Source organism: Phocoena phocoena, chromosome 15 (genome assembly GCF_963924675.1).
Source record: "Phocoena phocoena chromosome 15, mPhoPho1.1, whole genome shotgun sequence".
In the NCBI taxonomy this organism is placed as follows: domain Eukaryota; kingdom Metazoa; phylum Chordata; class Mammalia; order Artiodactyla; family Phocoenidae; genus Phocoena; species Phocoena phocoena.
Window position 1 is genome coordinate 362,235 of NC_089233.1, and position 18,591 is coordinate 380,825.

Genomic DNA, 18,591 nt, shown 5'->3' on the forward strand with positions numbered 1-18,591 from the left:
CTTGTCCATTTCTTCTAGGTTGTCAAATTTGTTGACGTATAATTGTTCATAGTATTCTCTTATGGTCTTTTGTATTTCCGCAGTATCAGTTGTTATTTTTCCTTTTTCATTTCTTATTTTATATATTTGGAACCTCTCTCTTTTCTTCTCGTTGAGCCTAGCCAGAGATTTGATGATTTCCTTTTATATTATGCTTATGTTCTCTTCTTTTTGGGTTTTGTGAATCTGTTGTATGTTTTCGATTTGTGGTTACCCTGTTTTTCCAGTATGTTAACCCATAGTTATATCTACTTACTTTAGACTGATAGTCATTAGGGGCTCAAACACATTCTAAAAGAAAAAAAAAATCGACATTTTCTTACTCTTCTTGCCCACGTTTTATGATGTTGATGTCCTCTTTTACATCTTCATCTCAGTTATCCTTTCGTCATTCATTGTGGCTATTGTTGCTGCCACAAAAATTTTTTACATTTTTTTTAACCTGTATACTGGCTTATTTAAGTGATTTACTTTCCAATTGTGATTTTTCTCTTTCCTATAGCTTCTTGCTTCTTTTCTATCTAGAGAAGACTTTTCAATATTTCTTTTAGGATAGGTTTAGTATTGCTGTGTTCTTCTAGTTTTTGCTTCTCTGAGAAATTCTTTTTCTCTCCTTCTATTCTAAATGATAATCTTGCTGGATAGAGTATCCTAGGTTGCAGATTTTTCCCTTTCAGGACTTTGAATATATCTTGCCACTCCTTTCTGGCCTGCAGCGTTTCTGTAGAGTAATCAGCTGATCGTCTTATGGGGGCTCCCTTATAATTAACTCTTTATTTTGATTTGTTTCATTTTTTAAAACAGCTTTATCAAGCCATAATTTACATACCATACAATTCCCTCACTTAAAGCGTTCAATGTTTTTGATATATTACATCATTAATTTTAAATTTTTTCGTAAAATGTTTATAACAAAATTTGCCATTTTAGCCATTTTTAAGTGCACAGTTCAGTGATATTAAGTACATTCACAGTGCTGTGCAACCATCACCACCCTCCAAAACTTTTTTTATCATCGCGAACAGAAACTGTGACCATTAAGCAATTACTCCCCGTCCCCCCCACCCCCCTAATGACCTCTAATCTTTCTGTCTCTCTGGATCTGACAATTTAGCTGTTTCATGTAAGTGGAATCAGGATGGGGTCTGTTGTGACTGGCCTCTCTCACTCAGCATTGTGTTGGTGAGCTCCACCCGTCTGTGGCAGGTGTCAGTGCTTTGCTCCTTTTAAGGCTAAAGAGCATCCACCGTGTGGACAGACCACACTGTGTTCCTCCATTCATCCGTCCACGGACTCTTGGGTTGTTGCCACCTTTTAGCTGTTGTGCATAGGGATGCTGAGGACGATGGTGTGCAGGGATCCGTTTGAGTCCTGCTTCACTTCTTTCGGGTAAACACTCAGGAGTGGAATTGCTGTGTCCGTCCTACAGTAACACGTGTGTAGCTTGTTGGAGTCACCAAACTGTTTTCCACGTGGCTGCACTGCTTTGCATTCCTACCAGCAATGTACAAGGGATCCAGTTCCTCTGCATCCGTGAGCTGGTATCTCCCTGTGGTTTTGACTTGCATTTTCCTGAGGATTAGTGATTAGTGATGTTGGGTACCTTTCTCTGTGCTGGTCACAGTTACTGTATACAATGAAACATTGAACTTGCACAAGTCAGGACAGTTTTGCTAGTGTGTGTGCAGACAGCCAGAATGGCTCCAGGTGCCTGTTCTATTACACAGGAAGATTAGAGGCTCTGATCACTTACCCAGGAAGTGATGAGAGGCCCGTCCCTCCCTACTTTCTCAGCAGGGGACCCAGAGGGATGGCCTCGCTTTTCCCTCGGGAGCCTGGTCACTTGAGGTCTGCAGGATACGTCCAAGGAGGTGGGAAGGGGTGGTGTCCCGGTGCAGCAGGGCTGTCACAGCTTCCTCCAGGCCCAGAAAGGCCCCGGCCCCCTGAGTGCACCATCCAGGTGAGAGCACCCAGCTCAGGTTAAGTCACTGCCTATAAACAGGCACGTGCCCTCAGTTGCCCCAGGCTCGCCCTGACCGTCGGGCGCTCCCTCTGCACATTGCTCGTCTCTGATTGTGGGTGTTTCATCTAGAAGACGGAGTTCTGTGTGCTTTGTGTAGGTGGGATAAAGCACTGACCCTGTTGTTGAGGCTCCAAGGATGTGACCGTAAAGGTGTTTGCCCAGGAGCCTGCCTGGGAACAGCCCCACCTGCCCCGCTGCTGGCGCCCCACAGGCGATCAGCTCAGGCCCTTGGGCGCTTGTGCGCACCTGCCCTGGGCCAGAACCCTGGTGGAAGGGAGAGGGAGCAGGTCTGGTTGGCCCCCAGCCCCTCACTGGCGCTCAGGAATGACAGGGGGGGCCACGGGGAGGGGGGTAGATGGAAGGGGAGGGGAGGGGCGGATGAAAGAATGAAACTTACCTCCCAGGTGAGTTTCAGTGACGTAGAGGAGAACCTGAAGCCGAGGCAAGGCGGCTGCTCCTCATCCAGTGCTGGCTACTTCGGGAGCCCGCGGGGTGTGATGTAACCCGAGCCCCCATGGGTGGGATCCTGCCCGACTAAGCTGGAACGGGCATCGGAATCCTTGGGTCCAATCAGAACATGATAAAAACAGAGGCCTGTTGCTGCGCCCTGGGTCACATGCGACATGAAGCTCACCTCTTCCCTGCAGTGGGTGAGGTGGGTAGAGGCACGCACGTCACCTTCTTGGACATAGGTGGCCAGTGCCCAGCCCAGCCAGGAGGTTCCCACACAGGAGGCCGCAAACGTGCCACAGGGCTGAGGCGAGGCTGCAGGACCTGCTGTGGCCAGTGGAGGGTCCGGCCTGAGCCCGGAGGACAGGGGTTGAAGCAGCGAGACCTAGGGAGCTAGCATCTCGTTCCAGGCCCGAGATGGGGATGCAGAGCTGCCAGAGCACCTGAGCGGGCTCTGGGGCCTCTGTGTGCCCGCACGGGGGACCTGGGGCTGCCGCGGGCCCCACGCGCGTGAAGGCCGCTCACCCTCCTCTGCTTGCAGGTGCGCCAGGCGGTGGCGCGCGTGGTCGGGGGCTGGCTGCTGCACCTGCGGGACCGCTACTCATTCTTGCACAGGCTCATCCCGCTTCTCCTGAGCAGCCTCGACGATGAGATCCCCGAGATCGCGTAAGTGGCAACGTGGCGGACAGGCCGAGGTTCTGGGTGCCAGGGCAAGCACGTCCCGCCCCAGAGCCGCCGTGCCGCGCGCCTCCCTCCTGCTCGCCTCACCAGGCGCTGGCTTTTCCTAAGCTGTTGTTTACGGCGGTGGTTGTTTCCTTTGGTGCAGAGTCTCGCGGGAGCCACCGTGTCCCCGCATCCCGCGTGCTTGGAGGCCACGGGGCTTCGACAGTACAGTTTTGCATCTTTAGCACTTTGCTTGGGTTAGTGATGGAGGCATGGCAGACTCACGGGTGAGCTCCCTCGGGCAGAGACCCGGCCGCCCCCCCGAGGGCGCCCCCTGACCCGGGTCTGTGTTGTGCGGCAGGTGCGGGGCAGCCGGCCTCTGGGAGCAGGTCGGGCTGCGCTGGCAGATGGAGAACGAGGAGGACCTCAAGGACAAGCTGGACTTCGCTGGCCCACCCCCCGCACACCACCCCTCGCCAGGTGAGCGCGGCCAGCCCAGGCCAGCGGTGCAGCAGGGCGAGTCCCGGAGGTAGAGCCGGACGGCGGGAAGGGCCTCCCTCGCGGTCCTGGGCCGGCCTCCCTGGGTACGTGAGGGTACGGCCAGCCGAGGAGCGTGAGCCTGATGGGGAGACGTTGGAAATGGGTGGTGCTTTGTCATCTCACAAAGCTGTTCTGTGAGCTTCACCTGGAGAAGCAAACACACAGGTAGCCGGTGAGACGCAGTCCTCGTGTTCCGGGTGATGCTACCCTCAGAACAGAGCCTCCCGTTGCTGGACCTCCCGTCCTGCCCCTTGTCGTGGTTCTCTGCCAGACCGTGAGCGCCCGCGGGTGCGTGTGTGTGCGCGGGCACGCCATGTGTTCCCTTAGCTCTTGAGTCAGATCCGGGCTGCATTTCCAAGGAAGCCCCCTGCCTGCCGGGCTGCGGCCCCCCTCTTTGCCCCTCAACCCCACATGTGTCTAGTTTCTTCTGCTCTGGAAACACTTCCTGTCTAGGAACGACGTCCCTTCCACTGAACTTGGTCGGACGCCTGTATCACTGCAGCCTGTCTGCAGGTGTCTTCTTACAGTGGAGTGATGGTGGAGTGCCGCCGGCAGGGACAGAGCCTGGTATACGTGCACCGGGTCAGACAGGCAGCACCATGGGAGGGACCGGGAGCGGGGCCCGCAGGCCCCTCCAGCCCCGGTCAGGTGAAGTCGGGCTCGGACGGCCACCCCGGAGGGGACGCCTTGCACGAAGGGCGGCATGAAGACAACTGCTCGCGCCTCGTGTGCACCCGCTGCTGTTCACTGTGAGACCCGAAGGCAGCCCCTCCCCATACCTGGGAGGCCCGTGGTTTTGGTCCACGTGTTTATTCATGCAGCTTCATCTCCCACGCCGCACAACGGCTACAAGGGGCGATCACGCGTGTTCTGGAGAAGGCACAAAAATTAGCTGCCGGCAGGGCTTTTTCTGATTGAGTGAAGTTTGAGAATGCACCGTCTTAAATTATCACGTCTGCCGCATCAAGTACAGGAAAGGAGGCTTCAGAGCCATCTTCAGAGTGAGGCGCGCATCTCTGGAAATGCCTCTCAGGCCGTGTGCCCGCCTGTCAGTGGACCGCTCCCCAGACGACAAGGGACATGTCGTCAGGAAGAAAAGGGCATTTATTGTTTTCCTTTTTGTTTTTTACAAAATTATAACAAGCTCACTTAAACCACCAGCAGAATCTGAAACATTTAGAATTAGTTCTCTCATATACCATAAAAAGAGAAAAGCAACAGGAACAAAAATCAAAGTGAGGCCTCAGTACAAGCTGTTCTTTCTACTAAAACACGCTTTAAACTTTGACATGTCACGGTCTCATTTCTATCTCTAGAGTTGTTTTGAGTCTTTAAGGTCAAAATCTTGTAATCAAAATCCTCGAAGGCTTTTTTATAGAAATTGAGAAACTTATCCTGAAATTCATAAGGAAACGTAAAGGACCTAGCACAGCCAAAACTTTGAAGACAAAGGCCCAGGTTGAAAGATGAGTACTTCTGGTTTTAAGACGTAAAACGCAGTAATCAAGATGGTGAGGTTATGAACATAAAAACAGACCGACATGGACTTCCGTGGTGGCGCAGTGGTTAAGAATCTGCCTGCCAATGCAGGGCGCACGGGTTCGATCCCTGGTCCAGAAAGATCCCACATGCCACGGAGCAGCTAAGCCCGTGTGCCACAACTACTGAGCCTGTGCTCTGGAGCCCGCGAGCCAGCCACAGCTTCTGAGCCCGTGTGCCACAACTACTGAATCCCACGCGCCTAGAGCCCGTGCTCCACAACAAGAGAAGCCACTGCAATGAGAAGCCCGTGCACCGCAATGAAGAGTAGCCCCCACTCACCACAACTAGAGAAAGCCTGTGCGCAGCAACGAAGACCCAATACAGCCAAAAATAAATTAAAAAAATAAAAAATCAGACCAACAGACCAGTGGAACAGAGCAGAGTCCAGAAACAGACACAGGCGTGTGGACTCTGAATTTTGGCAAGTTGCAAAGACAAGGGGAGAAAAGACGTCTCAGCAATGGTGCTGGAATCACTGGATGTGCAAAAAAAGTGGGCTTGGATCCAACCATCCTGATAAATGAAAATTAACCCCAAATGCCATGTGGATCTAAGGGTACGACCTAAATACACTCCACAAAAGAATGAGTGATAAATTGCTTTTCATCAAAGTGAAAACTTCTGCTCATTGAAAGACATTAAGAGAATGAAACGACAGGGCACAGACTGAGAAGATGTTTGCAAATTGTTTACATAAGGATTTGTGTCCAGAGCACAGAGAGAACTCTCAAACTCAATATCAAGAACACAATCCAGTTTTTTTAGTGGCAAAAAAAGTTTGAAAAGACACTTCACTGAAGACACACAGATGTCAAACAAGCCCATGAGTCAGTGCTCCAGGGCATTGCTCGTGAGGAGAATGCACATCAAAGCCACAAGGAGATGCCCCTCCCTGCCTGGAGGCTTGACCTAAGACTGCCCATTGCCAGGTGTGGTGCAGACATGGAGGAGCTTCAGGCCTTGTGCACGGCGGGGGAGGGCAGACAGCAGTGCAGCAGCGTTGGAAAACCGCTCGGCCATTTCTTAATCAGTATAGTGCCCACCTTCCATGTGCTTAGCCGTGGCGCTCCAGGGCGCCCACCCAAGAGAAGTCTCGTCGGCGACAGCCCACGGCAGAACCGCTCAGACGTCCATCGGCAGGTAGACAGACAGACTGTGGTCTGTCCGTGTGCTGGAACGCTGCTCAGGAGTGAGCAGGGCCCGGCGCCCCCCACCACTTGCTGGGCCTCGGAGCGGAGGAAGCCCGGCAGAGAGGAGCGTGTGCGGCGCAGCTGCACTCACAGAAAATCGGGAAATTGCGGCTCCCCGTAGCGACAGGAAGCCGGCCGGGGCTGCGCGGGGGGAGGGGAGGGCATCGTCGGGAGCACAGGGACCTTCTGGTGACAGGTGCGCGTTATCTTGATGGCCGCGATGGTTCACAGTGGTATCCATCTGTCAGAACTACAGGGTTGTGCCCTTCGAGCATGTAGGTTACTGTGTGTCACACCTCAGGATCGCTGTAAAGACTTAAAGTAAATTATGACACTTGGTGGCGTCATTTCTGTCTTCAGAGTTGGTTTGAGTTTTTTAAGACCTCAAAATAAAACCCGTAGGTGTGCCTTAAGTGAGGAATGTGTAGTAAGTGACTTCGCACATGAATCGTTGAGATCTTGTTTGTAAATTTCACGGGTTCCCATCCATCTTTATGACCCACAGGGAGCCGCCCGGGGCTGGGCTGCCGGGAGCTGGTCTTCAGAAACCTCTCCAAGATCCTTCCCGCCATCTGTCACGACATCACCGACTGGGTGGTGGCGACCAGGGTGAAGTCGGCGCAGCTGCTGGCGGTACTGCTGCTGCACGCGGAAGGCCACATCACGCAGCACCTGGAGCCCGTCCTGCGCACCCTGCTCCACGCCTGTGCCGACGAGGAGAAGGCCGTGGTCCGCAGTGTGAGTGGCATTCCGCTGTCCTCAGGGGCTGCACGCACCCGTCCTAGTTCTGCAGACTGTGAACTTGGATACATATCAGCAGTCGCGCAGTCGCCCCTGTGTGAAGGTGTAGATGTTTCTGTGGCCCCCGGGCTCTCCCCAGCCTTCTGCATCCAGCCTGCGTGCCCATAAAAAATGGCATTTAACGGTTCTCTTTAAGCATGTGCAGGTGAGCGGCCCTGTGTCTGAAGGTAAACACATCCTCCACCCGCAGGCCACTGCAGTGGTCACTGCTCGGACAGACGTGCAGAGCCGCCCCCATGAGTCCAGCTCAGGCAGCCGGGCCTCAGAGAGGACGCTCTGCCAGCCCTGCCCACGCCAAACGGCATGAACTCCTTCCCCTGGCGCTTCTGAGCTCACGCGGGGACTCACCAGTTTTCGTGGGCGTTTGAGCACACGTTAGGAAGAGACGGGCCTGCAGGGCTGCTTCTGGCAGGTGAAAGCGGGCACGGCAGACGCAGAGCAGCGAGGGGCTGAGAGGGGCGGCAGCCTCAGGCCTCCTCCGTCTGCCCTCAGTGCACGAGATCTGCAGAGCTGATCGGGACCTTCGTCAGCCCGGAGGTGTTTCTGAAGTTGATCTTGTCGATGCTGAGGAAGTCTCCCTCCCCCTCCGGCCTCCTGGTCTTTGCCTCCGTCATCCGAGGCTGCCCGAGGGAGGCCCTCCGGCCGCACGTGAAGGTCATCGCCGTGGAGCTGGCCCACGCTCACATCTGCCAAGGGTCTGAAAATGTAAGCATGCGTGGGAGAGGGTGGGGCTGGGGGGATCGTAGAGTCCACCCGTCTCCATGGTGACTCGGTCCCCTGTGGGACCATCCACACATAGCAGTTGTCAGTCCCACAGGCCTCTCGGGGATATCTGACCGGCGTGGTAGCTGGGATGCAGCCCTGATGTCCTCCTGTTTGGACCCACGTGCCTCCTGGCCCGTTCTTCCATCCACCATGGCGGCCGTTTAAAGTAAAATGAAACAAAGTGCAAAGGCAGTTCCTCAGTCACGCTGGCCGCATGTCGAGCGCCCAGTAGCCCGTCTGGCCAGCACTGGGCGGTGTCAGATAGAGCGCATCCGTCGTCGAGGGCAGTTCTGCTCTACGGGTGGCGCTGCTGTGGGTGGTCTCAGCTGGAGACCCCCACCCCACCCACCCCCAGAGAACCTGTGAGTCCACGCCCCGTCTCTTGGTCCATGTCGCACACGGTGTCTCCATGGCGAGCTTATTCTTCCCCCGGTCACTTGGCTTCTAACGGGCTTCCAACAGGCAACCTGACCTGGCAACCGTTATTGGGAGTTCTGCTTGGTGGTTACAGATTTGTTTTGTCTTAAATTGAGCAGTAAATCCATTACATCTGAAGCTGAAACAATGTAGGTAGTTAGGCTTAGTCATTTGGAATAATTTACAATTGTTTGCTGTTGAAGGAAAAATAACGACCTTGTTTTCGTGTGGCTGTGATGGGCTTAAACCCTGAGTCTTTGCATTGGCCAGTCACCCTCCCATCTCTCTGTAGAGCAACGAGAGTTTGCCTCACCAGGCGTCTGACCCATGCACTGCAGGCCCCCTGGGCCATGGGAAGCTGGCCCCACACAGCTGACACTTGACAGTGGCTGCCATGGCCACAGAGCTGGACCGCAGGGGTGCCCAGATACCGCTCAGCTGCCGGGAGATGCACTTCCACACCTGCATCTGGCCTTAACTCTGACATACGTTCACAGTCGTGTGGGAACCATCTTAATAAGCCTATAAGGCAGCTTCTGAAACCCAGATGGGGGGGATGGAACAGAGGTCTTGGAGGGGGGACGTTCGTGGGCTTTTTCACCTGCTCCTGGTATTTTCAACCATATTTCAACTTTTCCCAAAACCCATTTTTAAGATAAACTATGATTATCTAAAAATGTGGGAAAAAGTTTCACATTTTTACTCAACTGGTTCCAACAAGGATTTTCATTCCAGAAGCATTTCTGTTCTAGAAGGTGCAGCTTGAAAGTTTGTGTAGGTGTTTCAGTACACGTGTTGCAAGCTGTATAGCAAAGGAAACGTCTTTTCACACCTGAGTGTTGTTACAGGAAACTTTGGTCCCTTGATCCATCTAGTTCAGAGTGCACACTTGGTTCCTCTTCCTCCAGTCCTTCCAGGAAAGATTTACTCGGTCCTGCAAACAGAGGGGCCCCTTCCTGACAGTTCCATCCACACATGTGTCTCTAGACACGTTCCAGCCTTTGGCCAAGGGACCAGCCGGTGTGAACCCCAGTCGTGCGACCCACTCCCATCCTCGCACGCCTGTGGCCAGAATGCACGGCTGCCGCACTGGGAGGGGTCGTCCTAGTGTTTCCTACAGTCGTTCTCCAGGGACTGTGAGGACAGACCTCAAATGCTTCAAGACCAAACTAAATGTAAAGCCCCGGCTTGAGCCAACAGGGCCCCAGAGACGTTCTGCTCATCTGCCTGGGCCTGGGCTCAGCTGACAGGACCTGAGCCTCTGCTTTGAAATCTGGCTGTTTATCGACAGGGGACTGAGATGCAGAAACGGTTGATAAAACAGAAGTAACTCGTTTCCTCCTGTTTACTCAGGAATCGGGTGTGGGGTCTGGGATGGGAGTGCCTGGCGCTTTCCCCGGTGAAGTTGTGGCATCTCCCTCTGTGTCAGTTCCCTCTGTGTCTTGTTTTCTTTTTCTGTGTGTGTGTGTGTGTGTGTGTGTGTGTGTGTGTAGGTAGGTAGGTGTTGAAAATCCTCTGGTTAAATATCGTGAAATCCGTGAACATTAAGGCCCTGTTTCCTCAGAGGTGGTGCCGTGTTCACAGCAGGAGGGCAATGCTTGTGAAGGACACAGACCTTTGGTTAGTTCTAGCATCTGGAGGTGTCGTGAGATGGCTCAGCCAATGCTGAGAGCAACTCCCTGTTTATTTTACTTTTTTTAATTTTTAAAATTTATTGTCGTCTGCGTTGCATCTTCATTGCTGTGCACAGGCAGCGAGTAGGGGCTACTCTTCGTTGCGGTATGCGGGCTTCTCATTGCAGTGGCTTCTCTTGTTGCAGAGCACGGGTTCTAGGTGTGTGGGCTTCAGTAGTTGTGGCGCATGGGCTTCAGTAGTTGTGGCACACGGGCTCAGTAGTTGTGGCTCACGGGCTCTAGAGCACAGGCTCAGTAGTTGTGGCGCACAGGGTTAGTTGTTCCTCAGCACGTGGGATCTTCCCGGACCAGGGCTCGAACCCGTGTACCCTGCACTGGCAGGTGGATTCTTAACCACTGCACCACCAGGGAAGTCCCAATCCCTGTTTATTTTAATTGAAAGAATGGTAGCTCCTTAAATATGTATTGTAGGTCATTTAGAAATTAGCCAAAATCATGCCCTCAAAAAAATCAATCAATCAGTCAATCCAGGTCTGAAAGAAATGGGGCTGTGGGAAAAGTAAGTGTTTGAATAAAACACCAAGTTTGGCTTCTCGGGGGAGTTAGGACCCCGGAGTGGCTGGGGACATGCCACAGTGAATTTTTTGTTTAAACTTCTATGATTTATGTCACTTGTGAATGAGTCTTAGGATTTTAGAGCTGATTCAGAATTTAGAACCAATCCATTGTCTAGCCAAATCTTCACCAAACTTTTGAGCTCACACCCCCATTAGTAAAAAAAAAAAAACCTTAAGCATTTTGCCCTGGTTCCCTCTGTCCTTTATGAAACATAGCAGAGCAGGCGTGTGGGAGGGGTGTTCTAGGCAGTTCTTCCTCTGGGGCCCCCACCCCGTGCCCACTCCTGGCCCCCATTTCACAGTGGATGAGGCTGGAGCCTGGGAGGTGAGAGAAGGGCTCGACCCAACCGAGGTGTCACCTTGACCCCCGGCAGTCTGGAAGCATCTTTGAATCACAGAATTTTATTTTTCTTAACTTAGTATTATAGAAACACTCAGAAGTGCACAGAAGGGGAGGGGAGCAGTGTGCACCCCTCGTGCCTGCCGCCCGGTTCCAGCCACATCCCCCTCAGTCCGGCTTCTCTCTGACTTTGGGGGTGGGGTGGGAAGAGCTGGGGTACTGAGAGCAAATCCAGATTCCCTGTCCTTCCACTCGTCACTACTACAGTGTCTGTCACTAACACATGCAAACTTTTTAAAAATGTAACTCAAATACCATTAAGCACTTAACAGAGTTGCCGTGAATTCCTTGATTCTCAGGGATTCAACAGGGATTCGGTTTCCCTGTTGTGCAGAGGGACACCCTCTTTATGGCTGATGTGCCAGAATCCTGGCCCAGTCCACTCGCGGGGTCGCCGTGGCTCCATGGCCCTGGTCGGTGGGGCCTCGTCTGGGCCGCCGAGTGGGTGCAGGGGTGGCTGACGGTGCCCTGCTCTTTCCACAGCGCCTGTACGGGGAGCGCCTGCTGCAGTGCGTGCAGGCCGTGGTGTCCGTGAGCCGGGAGGACTGCCGAGGGGCCGGCGTGCCGCTCATGGAGGTGCTGGTGACTGTCCTGGCACTGTGGGGACCCGCGAGCCTTGATGCCAAGGTGAGGGGGCCCTCCTGCCTTGCCTCAGCCCCTGGACGGGAGGCTGCCATCTGTCAGTCTCTGCTGTCAAACTCCAAGCCTCGGGCTTGCCCAGCCAACTGGCTACCTAAGATGAAAGAGTCTAGAACATGCGGGGTGATTCGTTCTCTAGGCGGCCTCAGGGGCACATGGGATTTTAAATTCCCTCCAACTGCCCATTGGCTTCAGGGTCTCAGAGTGAGGCAGGCTGCTTAATCTTGGAGAAACAGGCAAGAAACGAGGCCTCCGTCGTCTTAGATCTACATCTGAGTGAGGTTAAGAATACACGTGTGCACCGGAGGTCAGGAGAGAAAATAATACCATGATTGTCCTATTCGGTTGCAGCCCAGCTTTACACAATTGTTTCCATTCCCCTGGCTCTGGATTTTTTTTTCAAATTCTTTTCTCCATTGAACTTCCTTGCTTCTTTATTGTTTTGGCCGTGCCGCGCGGCATGTGGAATCTTAGTTCACCAAACAGGGATCGAACCTGCATCCCCTGCATTGGAAACACAGAGTCTTAACCACTGGACCTCCGGGGAGGTGCCCCCCGCCCCGGGCTCTGTATTTAACTTAAAATCTTCTGACATCGAGCTCCCTGCGGCTGCGAGGACCATCCAGAGACCCGGCTGTCTGACCACTTCTCCCCAAGCCGAGAACCCGGCTTCTCCCCCTGGTTCTGTCTCCCCCTCTCTATCCACACTGTGTCCGGGAGGCTCCCCGCCTGCCCTCCCCTTCCCCGGGGCCTTCGTAAACTGTGTTTTCTTTCTCTCTTACAAAACCCCCTTTCCGGAGGGCTCGTGTCCGATCAGGGAGGTCATCACTGTAGGGCTGTAAATACTAGAAAAGCCGAGTCTGTCATTACGGGTGAGTCTGCAGGCCAGACTGGGGCCCCGGGACAGCCGCACAGCCTGCTGGGGGCGTCCTGTTCCTACAGCCCTGGGGGAAGAGGGTCCGGTCCTCCGTCTCCTCTGTGCCCGCAGAGCAGCAGACACGCTGTCCCCGGAGGTCTGGTCAGGTGAAGCACTCTGAGAGCAAGGACGTGGGCCCGTCTTTGGCACCCGTGGTTTAAGTCTGTTCAGTGCCGGCCCTGAAACCGCCTGCTCCCCCTTCTCCATAGATGGAGCCTGGCTGGGACTCCAGGGTGAGCCTCCCACCCTGCAGGGACTGCCCTGCCCCGGGTGGTGCCTCATGGGGGGTGGGGGGACTGTGCCTGAACTGCCTGCCCACTGTTTGTCCATTTCGTTATTTCTCATACAGACAGGAGGGGCGTCGCGGGAGCCCCGGGCCACGTGGCGTGTGCCCGAGTGGCTCTCCCTCCCTCAGGTGGTGAGGACGGGTCTCCAGTGGGATCTGTGAGTCCCAAGATCGCATTGTCCCAGCCTGTCACTTGCTCCCCCAGGTTCAGGAGGCGCTGGCCGAGCTGGCTGCGGTGGAGAGCGTGGACGGCAGCCAGGACCTCTTCCGAGCGCACGTGGGCGCCCTTCTGGAGCGGCTGGCTGCCTCGCACCAAGACTGGACCGGCCGCTCCACGGGGTTCCTGCAGTTTGACGTGGTGCTCGCTCACTCAGGTGAGCCTCAGACGGGCGCCCCGGGTGGGGTTCGGAGCGCTGGTCCCGTGGTGGCCCCAGCAGCCCCGGCACAGACGGGCACAGCTGCTCAGCACCACCCAGGAGGCGGCACGCCGAGGCCCGGTTCTTCAGAGTCACTCACAGTCACTCTCAGCCTGCGGAGAACAGCTGTTTTAAGGAACAAAACCTTAATTTAAAAGACGCTGCGAACTCTATAGTGAAGACCTGCTGTAACGTGGGTCTTTAAAGTCTGCCCAGGCACACATTTCTATGTTAAACCTTTTTTTTTTTTTTTTGGAATAATTAGTTCAAGAGTGTGACATAGGACCAATGTACGTTTTTAATTTTGTTTATTTATTTATTTGGCTGTGTCGGGTCTTAGTTGCGGCACGCGGAATCTTTCGTTGCAGCACGTGGGCTCTTCGTTGCAGCACACAGGCTTCTCTCGTTGTGGCACATGGGCTTCTGTCTAGTTGTGGTGCATGGGCTCAGTAGTTGCGGCATATGGGCTGCAGAGCATGTGAGCTCAGTAGTTGTGGCACGTGACCTTAGTTGCCCTGCAGCATGTTCATTCCTGGACCAGGGATCGAACCTGCATCCTCTGCATGGGAAGGCAGATTGTTTTTTGTTTTTTGGGTTATTTTTGCGGTACGCGGGCCTCTCACTGTTGTGACCTCTCCCGTTGCGGAGCACAGGCTCCGGACACGCAGGCTCAGCGGCCATGGCTCACGGGCCCAGCCGCTCCACGGCATGTGGGATCTTCCTGGACCGGGGCACAAACCCACGTGCCCTGCATCGGCAGGCGGACTCTCAACCACTGCACCACCAGGGAAGCCCGGGAAGGCAGATTCTTAACCACTGGGCAACCAGGGAAGTCCCGATGTTAAACCTTGAAAGCGTGACTTTGCGTGGCATCCTGTGTGGCCCGTGCTCTTCAGTGGCGTCCCCGTGCTCTTCCCCCAGGTGCTGCCTACCCTCTGTGCCCGCTTGGCCTCCCGCCCCGGGGGTTAGGGTAGGACCGGCAGGGCAGCGGGACTCCGAGCTCGTGGCCTTGCACGCCATGCTCCTGGCCACAGTGCACCCTGGCAGCAGCAGAGCTTTGGGCTACAGTGGACCCTCCAGTCACGCTTGTTTTGCTTTGACCCTGGGCTTTGAGGTGATGCCTCTGAAAAGACTGAAGTCCTGACTGAGTACAGAAGTAGCAGACCGGGAGTAAACCAGAGGGCCTGAGGGTGACGGCTTCACTTCTGACACACGATGTCCCGGGTCAGCACAGGGCCTGGCGGGGAGGGCAACTGGTGACCCGATTCTTCTGAGCTGCGGCTCACGTCTAGACCCCGGAGACTGTGTTCTCCCCATCACGTGCAGGTCCGGGTCCTGAGCACCGTCACTGCATCTGGGATCCTTCCAGGCTCGGGGACAGTGGCACAATTTGTTCATCTAGTAACAGGCATGGGAAAGGATGCTGGCTGCCAGGCTCAGGGTCAGACGTCAAGCAGCCTACATGGTCTGAATGTTGGGTTTTGGTTGGCCTTTAAAAGATTGCTTGGGGACTTCCCTGGTGGCGCAGTGGTTAAGAATCTGCCTACCAATGCAGGGGATACAGGTTCAAGCCCTGGTCCAGGAACATCCCACGTGCCGCGGGGCAACTAAGCCCGTGCGCCACAGCTAGTAAGCCTGTGCTCGCGAGCCACAACTACTGAGCCCACGTGCCACAACTACTGAAGCCCACGCGCCTAGAGCCCGTGCTCCACAACAAGAGGAGCCACCACGATGAGAAACACGTGCACCGCAACAAAGACCCAACACAGCCAAAAATAAATAAATTTTAAAAATAAATTAAAAAAAAAAGTTTGCTTGACTTTAAATTTTTTTAAGAACTTGGTAAGATGTAGGGAAAAAAAGAAAGCTTACATACCGAACAATTAGAGCCATGGTGGGGGGAGGGTCAAAGGGAGAGGCGGAACCTGGCGTCCTGTGCTGAGAGCATCCTTCCCGGAGCTGAGGGTGCAAGTCCGCTGGCCGTGCCCAGCATGCACCTCCGCTCGCGGCCAGAGCGGCTGCGGGGCTCCATCCTCCCGTCCTCCTGCCACGTAGGAATGAGGCCCCTGTCTGTGCTCTAGGCCCTGCCCTCGGAGAAGCCTTGCCCCAGCTGGTCCCCATCCTCAGGAGCTGCCTCCAGCCAGCCCGGGACCCACCCATGCGCCTGAAGCTCTTCTCCACCCTGTCGGGGCTGCTGCTGGGAGCCCGGGAGACGGTGGACTCACAGGGGTAGGTCGGCTCCACCCACACGTGGTCTGCCATGCTGCCCCCACGCAGTCCCCCATGCTGCCCCCCACGCAGTCCCCCCATTCTGCCCCCCACGCGGTCCCCCCATTCTGCCCCCCACGTGGTCCCCCCATGCTGCCCCCCACGCGGTCCCCCATGCTGCCCCCCACGCAGTCCCCGCCATGCTACCCGCCACGCAGTCCCCCCATGCTGCCCCCCATGCTGTGCTGCGGCTGAGTGGTCCCCACGTGCCCCCGCACTGAGGTCTCAGGTGGGACCTGGGGTGACCCTGAGCTCTGGGTCCTGCTGTCGTGTGACTCCCCACACAGCCAGCGCCCCAGGGGAACGGCATAGTCCCCGCAGCGAGTGCACCGCATAGAGAGACACTAAATCAGTCGCATTCTTGTGGTCCTTAAAATTCCGTTGAATGAAAAAGTTTTAGGGAACATTAACTACGAATTGTTTATACATTAGCTGTTCTCAGCTTTAAAAGGCTTCTGGTACCTTTCAGGCCTCACAGAAAATTGATTGAATGACCGTTAAAGTTAGAACTTAGGAAAATCCTCTCCTCCGGAGGGACTTGAGGCAGCATAAACACCCGGGCCTCCAGCTCGGGGCTCCGAAGGGAAGGAGGCGGGCGGCCCAGGCTGGACGTGAGGCGGCCCAGAGCAGAGCCATCTGCAGGCCCCGCCCTCTCCCTTTGCAAAGCGACACAGCGTCCTGGCAGGACGGGCTGTGGGGCTTCAGGCTGTGAGATGCTGTTTGCTCTTTGGGGACCCATCCCCTGAGAGGGAGCAAATCTTTGTCGTCGGCCTGTCCTGGACTTTCCTAGGGAAATAACGGGTCATTATTCAGACTTCACTTCTCTGGGTGTTACTCTGATCTCTGCTCTTGGGCCTCTAGCCAGCCCATTGTATTGCAGGAAATTTTATTTCCTGCTTGTCTGCAAAGACTTCAAGGGTTAGAAGAGACTATAAAAAGGTTACTGAGTTGGGTCTGGCAGCTGCCCCGTGAGGAGAGAGCCGGCGTATCAGTCACTACCCCTCGGGGCCCTGCTCCGCTGCGTCCCCCTGAGGACAGCCAACCCCCGGGAACGAAGCCCCCGCTCTTGAACCGAGTTCCCTCAAGAAGCTGCCCTTGAAGGCTTCTTGTGGAAAGAAACCGCTATCAGGAGAAGAAAGTTGTTCAGTTTACAATTGTCTAGTGCAAGGATTAACTGTTTTTACAGGCAGGAAAGATTTTGGAAAGCAACACCTGCTTGGTTTTGAACCTCAGGGTTACAGAGTGCAGAGTCTGAGATAGCAAAGGAATGCGGCCCCCCCTCATCCCACCCCACCCCCGAAAGCGCCTCTGGCACCGGCACACCCGGTGGTGCAGGGCTTGACGGCGGGGGCAGGGGCACCCTGGCTGGAGTGCGATCCCCCAGTGAAGGAGGCCTGCTCCCCTGTCTGGGCGCCCAGACACCACCCAGTGCCGTCCCCTCGTGCGGGATGTTACGGAGCTTCTCCCGCAGGGCAAGGCCCGGATGCTGGTGGCTCTGGAGGAGCCCGTGGGCCTGCCCGGGCTGGGCTTCCTGGTCTCGGGGCCCAGCTGCGTTTGAACAGGTGTGCGTCCTCTGGAAGCAGGGTACTCATTCTTGGGGAGTTCAGTGCTTTTTCTGCTCCCACCATATCACTGGAGTCCCACTGCCCGTCCCTCCTCACGGCCAGCACTCGGCCCTCAGGCCCTCGTGGCCACATCGCCTGGGCCGCCTCAGCCAGGACACGGGGCTGAGCTTTCCAGAGTCCCCTGGTGAATCCCTTTGCAGGGAACAGCAGCTCCTTGCTAAAAAACTAAAGCACGTAGAAAACCCTGAATGTGTGTGAGTCGCCCTGCACCAGGTCCACTGTCGGAAGCGCAGATGGCTCAGGAGTGCCCCCTGCTGGGGGCACGGCGCAGCCGTGGGCTCACAGGCCCGCACGCTGGTCCAGGTCCTGAAGCAGCTGGTGCTGGAGGCGGGAGCCCCACTGTGAAGCGTGCTCCGGAATGACCCTGGGAAGCAAGTCAATGAGTCCTTTGTTCAGCAGAATACGTCTTGCTCCATCAGCAGAGGCCCGTGGGGTACAGGAGTCATACGGAGGGCTGAGGCTTTTCCCTGGGCTTTTGGACGGGGCCTCACGTATGGCTCCGCTGCCGGGTGGCCAGGCCAGCCGGTGGAGCTCAGGGCTGGGATTTTGTTTTGTTTTGTGTTTGTCCTGACGGCGTGTCGAGAGGAAGGTCCCCGACTATGTTGGCGGGAACATCCGTGTCTCCCGGTGTCTTGACACATGGGACTGTACGTGCAGCCCCAGGGTGCCCTTTTGCCAAGGTAGCGGGCGTGGTCAGAGGGACCTCACGTGGTTGCAGGGACCTTGAGGCCCGTCTCTGTAAGGTCGCCGCCTGTGGGAGTGACTTGCTGCCCCATCGGTGCTCGGGGTAGCGCGGCCACCCTTTTCTTAGATCCAGGAGGGGTGTTGGGGAAGCCCCTCGGCCACAGAGTGGGAGGGAGGCTGGAATACACCCCCAGCCCCAGGGTCCAGTCCCAGGAGAGGCGGCAGGAGCCCGAGTGCAGCCCTGCCCCGTGATAGCCGTGGGAGAGAGCCCCACGTCCCCTCCCTGGCCACTACCCCGGGGAGCGGGGGCCCTCGTTCAACGTCCAGTGTTCGATTTCCGCTCGTTTTGTCTGTTTGGCCTTTTCCCTCCGCCCAGTCCGTTTCCCAAATGGAAGCGCTTCCTTCGGGGAGTCTGGGTGCCCCTCTCACCCACTGTCTCCTGCTTCCGCTCCAGACAGTTCCATGGCTACCTGGACACCCTGATCAAGGACATCTTTGTCCCCAGTCTGCAGTGGCACGCGGGGAGGACGGCTGCAGCCATCCGTACAGCGGCCGTGTCCTGCCTCTGGGCGCTTGTCAGCAGCGGGGTCCTGTCAGATGAGCAGGTAGGGCTCATGCGTCCTGGACCCAAGAGGGGAACAGACTGTGCCCTGGGCTTCCGGGGCCTGCCTGGCAC

At 55.7% G+C, this 18,591-nt stretch overlaps 1 protein-coding gene across 1 annotated transcript in view; it reads left to right on the top strand.

Moving 5' to 3' along the window:
- The window catches only part of DNAAF5 (dynein axonemal assembly factor 5), a 35,308-nt gene that overhangs the window by 6,111 nt on the left and 10,606 nt on the right, over positions 1-18,591 (top strand). Inside the window, exons 3-10 of the mRNA XM_065892255.1 lie at positions 3,054-3,178; positions 3,537-3,655; positions 6,953-7,185; positions 7,741-7,953; positions 11,565-11,708; positions 13,128-13,296; positions 15,420-15,567; positions 18,370-18,520. Of these exons, the coding sequence (XP_065748327.1) occupies positions 3,054-3,178; positions 3,537-3,655; positions 6,953-7,185; positions 7,741-7,953; positions 11,565-11,708; positions 13,128-13,296; positions 15,420-15,567; positions 18,370-18,520 (1,302 nt within the window). The remainder of the gene's footprint in view (positions 1-3,053; positions 3,179-3,536; positions 3,656-6,952; positions 7,186-7,740; positions 7,954-11,564; positions 11,709-13,127; positions 13,297-15,419; positions 15,568-18,369; positions 18,521-18,591) is intronic.